The 11,594-nt window shown below is 35.8% G+C and overlaps 1 protein-coding gene across 1 annotated transcript in view; it reads left to right on the top strand.

The window, feature by feature from the left end:
* RBFOX1 (RNA binding protein, fox-1 homolog (C. elegans) 1) overlaps positions 1-11,594 on the top strand; it is a gene marked incomplete at its 5' end in the record, with an annotated part of 102,290 nt that overhangs the window by 25,063 nt on the left and 65,633 nt on the right. Inside the window, one exon of the mRNA XM_009698766.1 lies at positions 8,861-8,941. Coding sequence (XP_009697068.1) covers positions 8,861-8,941 — 81 coding nt within the window. The remainder of the gene's footprint in view (positions 1-8,860; positions 8,942-11,594) is intronic.

The raw sequence follows: 11,594 nt of genomic DNA on the forward strand, positions 1-11,594 counted from the left end.
TGTTTTTTATTGTGGATATAATTGATCCATTTTTTAAAGGGCTAAAAAGAAAGTTAAGTACTGTGCTTTACTCACGAAGAGAATCTTTTGAGGAAATAAAATGCTTGGACTTCTCTTATTTAAACATCATTCTGATGGTTAGTGAAAATGTGTTCTATGGCTTCCTGATTAGTGATGAGCCAAAAATAAATTAAATAAATATGGTGGTAACCTAAAATTGTCTAACTATAAACATGATACTGAGATTTATTTTTTTTCCACAACTGTCTCCCTGGCCTCCTCTTGTTGATACATTAGTTTCAGCGTTAGCATGGTTTTTAAGTAAATCTAAAAATTATCCCCACTTGCCACATGCTGGCTTGGGGTTTGCAGAGCAGGTTTAGCACATGTGAAATAGATTCTGTTTGCAAGAAACTGCCCTGGGAGCTATACTGGAGGCTCCATGTGCACACTGACTGTCATATATCACTCAGATTGGCTTTTGGACAGCTTGGAACCGTGTGTGGTGGGGTTGTCTGCTTCAGGGGACAAGACTAAACCTGATCCAGAGTAAACCCTCCAGACTTTGTGTGATATAGGTTTAGAGGCGGGATATAAAACCAGCTGGTTTATAGCTACTGCTACTGTCTGACCAATTATTTGACAATACAGGTCAGCCTGGGTGTGCGCTGTCTGGACCTGAGGTCTAGGCTACAATATGCATGGTGGTTGTCTGAGAGAATAAAACAGAGACTGTAATTCAAATACCAGCTATGGATATGTGTAAAAAGCAATGGCTTAAGAATCTCTCAGAGGAAAATTTAAGACAAAGTACAAGGTCATCACTAAAAGACTTGTATGTTCAGGACTGGGTGGGATATTTGCAATGCTACATAAGTTAACAGCAGTTATGCAGAAGAATAAATTCCTCTGATTAGAAGAATAACAAAGTTAGGAAGATCCATGCGTTAGGATGGATAGTCAGGCAGACAAACTATTCTGAAATATAAAGTAATAAAGTAATATATGAAATGTAAAGTTAATACAGTTAAGTGGAATGGAAAACAACTCTGCTGTGTGTTAAACCTTGATTACATCTGTAAATTGATGCTAAAGCAGTTTAAGATTATGTTGAATTGTATTCCAAACATACAGCTAATGTTTTTGGGTTTGTCTTCTGCATTTTTTTTTCCCATTTTGGGCATTGGATGACGGAATTCTCAATACATTTGCATTGTGATTGCATTTCATAATACTTATTGAGAGTAAATTTCAAAATACTGAGTTTTCATTCATTTACTTATTTGTGGAGGTAGCTGAGATGAAGCTCTGCTTTCCAATGGCAGACAGTCTCTGTCAGTTTGGTGCTGTCAGATTTTCTTCGTGAAAATTTTGGGGGAAATCTCCAAGCATAGAACTGCTTCTAATAAAAGTGAGTGTTTTGGAAAGTTTGGAAACTTTTTTGTGATGTTTTTTCATGCTCCTGAAATTCTGAAATCTGAATGGGCTAGGGAAGAAATAGACTAACTAAAGCCAGGATTATGCATGATGATTCAATTTTTGCTCTTTTATATTCTCGGTTTGTCATTCAGAATAGAATTTTATTTGTAAGTTAAAACCGGCATCCACTGGGGTAAGCAAATAGAACTGAGGGATTAGTAATTTGCATCTCTGCATCTAATTGCATTAGATTTGCATCTCTGTCTTATCGATTTACTGAAATAGGTAATTTACACAGAAAATAGTGTCTTGACACAATATGAGAGGATAAAGTATAAACACATCTACTTGTAATCCCTCCAGGGCCATGGTAAAAGTGTAGTGTTCGTGTTTCAGCAGAAAGGCTCCGGTTTCATTTATTCTGTGAGTCTATTCATACTGCAGTCTTTATTCACCAGGCAGATGTATGAATGTGACCCATTTTAGTTATCAGCAGAATATAAGTGTATTTTTTATATTCTCAAGCATCCTATTTCAAGAGTAGTATAATACCAGCTCAGAGTTTATATTTATACTTCAAAATTTCTCTCATGTTTGTTTCTCAAAGTTACAAAGGAACCAAGATAATGTTACAATGAACCAAGAGTAACTGTCGTCTACCTACCTTTTAGTCTGCTAGGAGGACCTAAAAAGAGCAGGAGTAAAGATTTGATTTTCAAAGGTCCTGAATGACTTCCGTGGGAGACGTCTCCCGATGTAAGATAATGGCAGCGAATATCACTGAATATCAATTTATGTGCACCTGACTTCGTGTGTGTGTATATATATATCTCATACAGTAAACATATTTTGTGGGAAAGTTGCAGTTATGGACAATACTGACTGTACCACTCCAATTTTTTGTATGATTACATAGTGCATTTCCAGTTTTAGATTTTTTGGTGACAGTATGTGGATAAGGATTTACACTTGGATGCCAATGATAAAAATTCACTAACAAGCACAGCTAAACTCTCTAGGCTTGTTATGTTTTTTGCTACAAGCAGCAGTTGAGTTTCTGTGACATAGTTGTTTCCTTTTGGTCACAAGACAAGGAGTGTCTGTCATTTTTTAAATCATATTTGGAAAGGGCAGTTTATTGCAACTGTTTTATACTGTGAATGGAAACTTTGCATAAATAGTTCCTGCAAAATGCAGCCCATCTATGGTAAGGTTGGTATGCTAAGAGAGCACAGAACGTACTGGTAAGTTGTATAGGGTATGTCAGGTCCTGGAGAAGGAGAGATCCTTGTTATCTTGTGATAAGTTATATATATTGTAGAAGGAAGAGATGGGGAGAAGGGGAATTAGTAGAATCACACAAAATTTTTACCAGGGCTGCAAACTTTGTTTCTCATCTGATTTTTACTTACATGGTGTAAACACCTACCAATCCCAGTATGTGATTTAGTATAGTGGATACTGAACGTATATAACAGGGCAGAGAGGTCTGTTTCACAAAAAGCTTGGAAATGGTATTACCAGAAAAGAAAAACTGGAAGTTATGTTTGTTGTAGCATGCATTGCTGTTCCCTGAGTCATTGCCTAAGTTCATTCAATGTTTTGGTGACACTCTAAGAGGTGATAATAAAGAAAAATGCACTATGCTTAGAAACGTGATGGAAGAAAAATTGCCATCTTAAATAGAATTTTTGAATAAGGAGATCCCATAAAATGTCTTGGAGACATATACCTCCACCACCTCGGTCTTCTCCCCTGCCCTGTTTTTAATAACCGATGTGAGGTTATATGTGGGTCAGGGACTTACTACACAAGTGTATGTATAGAGCAGAGATTCTCATTCTCATTACCAGTAGCAAGTATACACAGGTTATTCAATAATTGAATATATTTCAGATTTGCTGTCAGAAGGTAATATAGATACTGATTTGGGCTTACGGAACTCTCCTTTGGACATCAACTTCTTTAAATTCTCCTCCCTACCATGCAATTCTCTTGTTCAAGTGAAACTCTGTATATAACTTTGAGGGAATTAAATATAGTGGTTTTGGTTTGGGTTTTTTTGTTTGTTTGCTTGTTTTTGTGTTTTTTTGGGGTTTTTTTAACATATTGGGAGAAAGGAGGTGTGCATTTTTGGGTGATGCTACTTTATTCCTTGTTAATAATGAATTAAACAATTTGATGCATCAGCACAACCATCCATGAGTGGCTGTGTTAAAATCTGAATGAGTAGTATTTCATTTATAGAAAGATCCCAAATAACTGAAGGCATTCACAAAGCACTTCTTTTGGAATTAACAGCATATTTAAAGCATACGAAGGCTGTGTAGTTTGAGTATTGATAATGAAGGGCGAAGAGAGCACTTAACAACTACTAACTATTCAAGATGAAGGCTCTCTTTAAATTCCCTAGTCAGATGGGACAATAGGAACTAACATACTCTATTGCTGTACAACAGTGACCTTTTAGTTGGGTGTTTCTGATCCATTTCTGTGCTGCATTTTGAAATAACCCATCATAGAACAGTATTTCAGACCAGAACAGCGATAATGCTATTTCTACCCAGAAAGACCAATATTAATTACACTTCTAGAACAGTAAATCAAGAGTGGACATGGATTGTTTATGAGGATCTTTGATAACACTGCATTGTACATTGAAGAGGAATTAAGAGTATAGGAATAATAGCTCTTCAAAAGGTACAAAGAAAGACAGTCATCAGAATGACTGAGAACTAACCCAGGGAGAAGACTGGGCTATGTAACATCCAGCTGTATGGGGAGAAAGAGGAAATTAACAATCACTGAATTTAATAAATAATGCAGCTTTTAGATTAGGGTCATAAAATAACATTTTATAATTATATAGGAAAATGGGACACAATTATTTTTTGCTTTTATTAATTTTCTCCTGTGGGTTGGTTTGGAGTTTTTTTGCTAAACAGTATTATAGAATGTATGAACTGGTACTTAGTCATGAAAAGCAGTAAGAAACTTTTATTGGTAACACAATAGAATAAATATGTATAAAGGAGAGCTACTTTACCTGGAAAGCTGAGTGCACAATGGATTAGAGTGATGTAATCTTCACTAAATCTCCTTGTACGTAGTCAGTTACTTAGTTCCTATATTATAAATGCTCTTTTTGGCTACCTGTGCACTAATAACCAATGTAGCCCAGCCCTGGATGTTGACGTGATAAATTTCTGCCACTGAAAATGCCTATGTGATTACCCTCTTGTTATGGTGGAGGTAATTATATGCTATAGAGAGCCCAGTACCACTGTAATTTTTTGAGTTGTCTGAAGAGCTTTATATGAAGCTGTGGTTCTTTATGATTCCCAGAGTGAAAGCAGGAAATCAGTTTTTCCCCCTATGTCTCACTTTGTTACGTTCCAGGGCATACCCCAGCAAGTTACTGAGTACTACAGTGCAACTTCTGTCCTCTTCCTTTTTGTAAATCTCCCAAAATTCTTGGGGAATAGATAACAGCACTGTAAATTGGAAACTTTTTGTTTGTGAGCAGAGGTACTAAAGCCATCTATACTGGGAGGTGATGCATTGTAAGCTCAGGTTCTCAGTAATGGTATATAAACTTTATACAATCCCAGTAGTGGAGGTTTCTGAAAGTGTCATTTACTTCCTGTGACAGAGGAGAGTTATTCCCATGATCAAGGGCTTGCAACACTGTTAATTTTACATCAGCAGTGTAAGTTTAGCTAATGGTATGAATTTTTTTCTGCTGAAAAAGTTGTTTCAGTTTATACTTCTACAAAGGATGCCAACTAATTGTGCAAATTCTTTTAACTTATTCCAGATCTTTACTTTTAAGCTGTCTGTAGTGCTGGCTACACGGTGGTTCCAGTTGAAAGCTATTTTTAACAGAACTGATTTAAAATCCTTTATAATTTACCGCAAAGTCCTCCCGTTGTTGATCCTGGGTGGTACTTAGCTACGTGAGTATTTGAGAAATACAGTGAACTTTTTCATATGTCTTGTATGAGCCAGTGAGTAGCCTGTGCGTCATCACTAGTACACTGGTATTTCTGTTTATGCTCTGTAGGTTAGTTTATATGAGCAATGTAAATAACTATAGGCAAGAACTTTTTTTTGGAAGTATGGAAAAAATTAGGCAAACTGTCAGATATCTTGGAACCATTGGGAACTGATTTTTTAGTATTCTAAAAATATTAATGACTTCACATCATTTTCTTCACAGCCCTGAATATTTTTAGAGTAATTATTTCCTCAAAATAACTATAGTGCTTCAACAAAGGCCCTAATCAAACAGTACATTCTTAATCATGGACTGTAGGAGAAAACATTGGAGGAAGGGAAGCATGGGTGGGAATATTTTTTGGATCTTGAAAAGTATGGTTTTGGCTGTGCTGCCAGCCTATATGCCAAGGATGAGCGGTGAGTCAGCCTGGGGGGCTCTTTGCTATGGCACAGCAGTGCTCAGCCGACACCCCCATGCCCTGCCGCAGCACAGCTGCCTGTTGTGTGCCACACAACCCTCCGGCTTGCTCAGCCACGGCAGACCATTCTCCTCCTGTTACACCCAGCAGGGTGGCTGCCTCAGTTACCCTTCTGCCACTGGTCTGTCTAAAGCTCTCCTATGTGCCTGGAGTGAATGCACTCCTCAGATACAGATGCTGCGATTTTTCTGATCCTTTTGATGGAGTGTGTCAGGAGGGACTTTCTGCTGCTGATGTCCGAAATCCTGTATTGCTGGTCACAAGTCTGCTGTGACCAAATGCTTGTATCAGAGAAAAGCAAAAAACCAATGCAGACTGTTCGTAATGAGAAAATACCAGCTTTAAATATGCTGGTACCGAAGGCATTGTAGAATTAAAGATGAACTCTTGGATGACTAATTTTTTGAAGTTCCTCAGCTCCGTTATGTTATTAAATTACAGTTTGGACAGAAATATTAAGAACTTTATATTAAAATCCTCTTTCTTAAAAAACTCCCCAGCTTTATTCTGTCATGCTAGAATTTAGTATTCTAGAGGAAAAATAGTATATATATTTTTTCCATTAGGGAATTTATCGATTGTTTCAATGTTCTGAGGTTTATCCAGAAAATCATATTGTAAATAAGTCAATCTTTCCCCAGTTGTATTAATTACAATACAAATATTTTTAATACCAAAATTAGATGCAGCAGAAAATCTTTTCTCACAAGAGTGGATTAAAAAGTTCCATTTTTTTCTAACAAAATCTAATAATAGTGTTTTAGGTATTAGTATTAATTTTATGTACAAATTTGAAGGCAGATTGTCAAAATACAATTAGAAAGCTCTGTGCAACAAATTAAATACACTCTAGTAGCATCTATTTTGAAGTACTTTCATTAGAAATTAGAAGACTAGAGTAGGGAAAATTAGATTTGTGTGAGATGAAATGAGAAAAAAATATAAGAATGTTAGCTGCAAAGAATAGGAAAATACCTATGGACCATGGAACAAGCAAGTGTCATCTAGAATAATATAAATAAAGTATAATCTTCAATTTCTAAAAACCTTTTATCTTTCTGTATTTGCTAAACATACTTGAAGTCATTACAGTTACATTATTCTTCAAACCTAATGAAAATTACTGATTTCAATAATTCCTTTCTGCATTTCACTCAGCTGGATGAATGCCTCTATGTCGTCAGCTCACTTTCATTTTCAGGCTTCTGTAGTAACACAAGGTTTGAAGCATCTATGATGTTAAATACATCCATATTCCAGTGTACACATTCCTAGCGTCAAGTGAGTGTGTTAATAGGTCCTGTTTATCTACTAGCCTGGAAAGGCTGCTTGCCATTAGGATCTCAATAGGTATATGTTCATTTAACAGCTTCCAGTTGTGGATTTTTTTGGAAGACTGGACAGATACCAATAGAGTCAACCATGCGCTGTCTTAAAGGAACGAAAAAAAAGATTTTTAGCTTGTTTTCTCTTTCAGATTAGTAGTGGTAGGCTGGAAAACAGCAAGCATCTCCAAATCCTGTTAGTTAAGGGTATGCTATTGTCTGGGCAGTTTAGAAGCGTAATACTGTGAGATTTCCAGTGCTCACAGACTTGGCTAAATTGCATGAATTACAAGAATTATTTTCCTTCAGTATTTCCTGTATTTCTGCTTCAACTGACAGCTGCTGATGTCAACTGACATGATTAAAGAACTGGTTAATGACAGAAATTTTTTTTTAAATGTATTTTGAAAGAAATCTGGTCTGGTAACTGAATGTAAGTTGAGAATCGCTCTTGCAATACTATATGGAAAACATGCCTCCCATTTGTAATTAATATGGTCCTTCCAAATGCATTTGACTCAACTCTGTTGGGTTACATTGCTTATAAGTCAATGCACAACTTCTGAAGTCCCACAAATCGATTTAATATTTTTGAAATTGCGTGATTCACAAATCCTGAGAGCTTGATGTCAGTGTATGTATATATATAATTGTGTGTGTGTATGTATAGATATATACACATATATCTGCAAAACCAGAAGTGTCACATTCTGCTCTCCCAGTTAGACTGTATTCCACAAGTGCAGAAGTTTTTTTCCTAGTATGAAAGTATAGTTGTTTCTACCTCTAATCAATGTTCAATCTGTATTCAGCTACGACTGCTAGAATATAATTTTAAGAAAGATGTTGAAGTAGTAAGGCATTTTATTTAGGTTAATTAAAAAAAAAAAGCCTAAACCTCTGTGATTTGTTCAAAATGAACATGCATTGCAAAAGTGTTGTTTTAAATTGATTTGGTTACTTTTACATTTTTTTTTTCTTTTTTTTTTTAAAAAAAAGGTTTCATTTATTTTATTTCTTTTGTTCTAAATCCTGACTGCAGCTTATATACCGGAAAGTAGATTATGTTTATATATTTCTCATTTGAGCAAGAAATACTGAAATCTTCACATATATTACTAATTACTTGCACCAGTATTAATTTAAGTGATATAACTGAGATCATACTTGGCCTAATGTCTGTATATGGGAGCTTTGCAGTCCGGTTTATCTGCTGTGTCTGCTTGAGAGGTCTCTCATTTCAGGTAGAGTTAGGGAGATGAGCAGTTAGGAGCGGGGTGGCGTGGGTGGGTCAGTGGCTCCTGTTAGCAGCAGAGTTAGCTCGGCAGCTTCTCTTTCAGAGAGACAAGGCAGAGAGGGAGAGAGGGCAGCTGGGTGAGGGACTGGTGTGCCTTGCGAATGCTTCCCCATGTGATAAAAAGGGTCTTTATATTTGGGGGGATGTCTGTCTTTTGCTTTTTTAAATGTGAAATTGTACATGTTTATTGGGGCTCTTTCTGCTTTGAAGTCAAAGGACAAATAGTGCCCCTGCTTCACTGCTCTGCTCCGGTTATGACTTTGTTTCTGTTTTGAGATAAAAATTGAGGTTTAGTTTGAGTTTTCCAAAACCAGATACCACTCTCTCTCTCTTTCTTGTAGGCAGGGTGCTGCTGTGCCAGGCAAACCAGGAGGGATCTCCCGTGTACAGTGCCCCCAGTTCACTAGTATACACATCCACAAGTAAGCTAGTGTTATGGCTCTTGTTTTGTTTTGTTTTGTGACAAAAGCACATTAATGTGAAATAAGCCCCCTAAAAATGTAAATTTTCCCAATAGCTCTTGTTAAGGTAAATGTGGTATTTATAAACATATGTGAGTAATGTCAACTGTCCTCAAAGTATATTTAATAATTTTTTTTTTTACGAAAAAGATGACGTATATTGCAATGTTCTACAGGAATGATCAAAAGTTCTATGGTTACAGTGAATTTTTTTGGAATCCAGTACTGTTGTGCACTCTGTATTTTGTGTAGAAGATGAAGCTGTGTTTCTTTTTCTGTCCTGGTCACAACTGTGATTTTATAGACAAAAAATCTTATATCATGCCACCATTTGATTGTGTCAGGAAGCAAATAGATGTGAAGTCTTTTTTACAAAAGGAAAAAGACTGTGTGCAAGTGGGTTTTTTGAATTATAAAAAGCTGCCTTAATAATAAAAATAGCAAAGACAAACTGAAATGATAGATGCTGCTGTCAGCCATTTTTCTGTACAACACTTTGGAGTAGAAATGTGTACTCTAAAACTTGGAAGCAGAAGTGGAATGGATTCTTCTGAGAATGTTTTAGATTGTATTGGCGGCACCACTGGTGCCCATTCTGAAATCTAGTCAGCTACGAAGCCTCTAGCTGAATGAAATAGTAATAACTGCTGCTTGCTGAATTAGGGTGAACAGCAGCATTTGCTATGTGTTCTGAGTGGTCTTCTGTAAAGAAAATATTTGTTTAATTAAACAACATTATCGGATACGCTCTTTATGAAGATTGTATTCAATCTAGAATGCGATTCTGCTCTTTTAAAGCTTATTTAGCCTATTAAAATGATTAATTTCTTTTATTAATTAAAAGCAGGAATAAGGACAAAAGAGTTCCATAGTGATCATCTCTACGGTCATGTAACTCTCTTATGTCAAAGGCTATGAATATCATCCCCAGAGGTGCTGCTTTTACAGTATAAATATGAGATCTGCTTTCAAATCAGGAGTCTGCAAATACATAGTGAACTAACAAAATATATGTTTTGTTTTAAATTGGAAGTGAAATTATCAGTTAAACCTGCATTTGCTTTCAGGTGCTCCAAGAATATTTTGTACAATGTCACCTCTCCCAAGCAGTGGGCCTTTTTTTAATCCTTGTATTAACACAGAGATGAAATACTTACTGTTTAAATCGGTGCTCCCTTTTGTGCATTTTTAGTGCACTGTTCCCTTTTGCCTGAAATACCAATCTTTGACTGAAATTCTTTTCCTAGAAAATTATCCAAACATTTCATTCATCTCACTGTTAGGGAGCTTCTTTTGGAGAAGGGCGGGCAGTGTTTCTTTTTCATTTTCTGGAAATCACTCTAAATAAAGCCTTTCTTAAGTTTGCCCTATTGCTCCTATTATCTCACCGAGTTCTATCCTAGGAAATTTATTTCTGGGGTTGCTGTTTACATAGTACGATATTTCCACTATTAGTAAATCCCTAGATAGTCATTGTATAGCTAGCTAAGCTCTATACTTCACTGTTTCCATTACGTCTCATGAGTCAATCCCTTTGAAAAATCTTATTTTGCAGTGGTGCTCCTTGAATAATGATATCCTAACAAACACCTGTTTGTTTTCAATTATGCCAAATCCATAAGTAAACAGACTTTGCCTATCTGCCTCCCACTGGGCAATGTGTAATACACAGTTTCATAACAGAGATTGCTAGTAGCCCTTGCAGTAGAAATTATTACACTTGTTGAATCTGTGTGTCTGCAAGTCATGATTTTTCTTTCATCATGTATAGTATTTCATATTGCCAAAATCTAGTTTCCCCCACAGGGTCACAACTCCTAATAACACAAAATTACTACAATTACTAATGACTGTAATTAGGGTTTTTTATTTTTCCTTACTACAAAACTTTCAATAAAGATGTAAAATAGTTCTATTTCTATAGGAAATTCTACTAAGAAGTGAATAGAAATGAAGCTTGAGTTTTGTCTCATTTTCTTCCTTTTATTATTTTAAAGATCTTCTATATTCCATTTTTTATGCACATTTGTAATATTGAAATGGTAACTGATAAGTCAACATTAACACCTAGGAGACCAATACTTTTACTATTATCATTCCATGTAGACAACAATATTGCAGCCTTCATCTTTGAATAATTTGTTAATCATTTATTCTGTTACTGCCGGTATTGTAAACATGTAATATTTTAGAACAGCTTACAATGTAAGAATTAAGAGGTTTAAAATTTGTAGTTGTTTTAACAGAATGGAAAGAGTCAGCTTAGATTTTTAAAGCCATCTGAGAGGTTCCGAGTTCATTAAATGCTAATGGCATTTAGGAATTTTCAGATATTTGGAAGAGGATAGTCCCCATTTTTAGAAATGTTACTGTCTTTAACTTGACTGTTCATCTTTTGCTCCCAAGATTATGTTCTATAAGGAGCGAAGGGCTGAAGCATGGTTGTAAGACATATTTTTCTTAACTTGGCTAGCTTTATTTTTCACTTAACTTTTGGACTTTTAATTATATTGGTCAGTAGTAGCCTCTGATGACTCTGAACACTTTTACCCCATTTTGATTTTTGGATGACAGCTAGCCAGAAAGAAGAGTGCATTTCTTGGAGGTACTCTTT

Source organism: Cariama cristata, unplaced genomic scaffold (assembly GCF_000690535.1).
Source record: "Cariama cristata isolate BGI_N322 unplaced genomic scaffold, ASM69053v1 scaffold2650, whole genome shotgun sequence".
Classification (NCBI taxonomy): domain Eukaryota; kingdom Metazoa; phylum Chordata; class Aves; order Cariamiformes; family Cariamidae; genus Cariama; species Cariama cristata.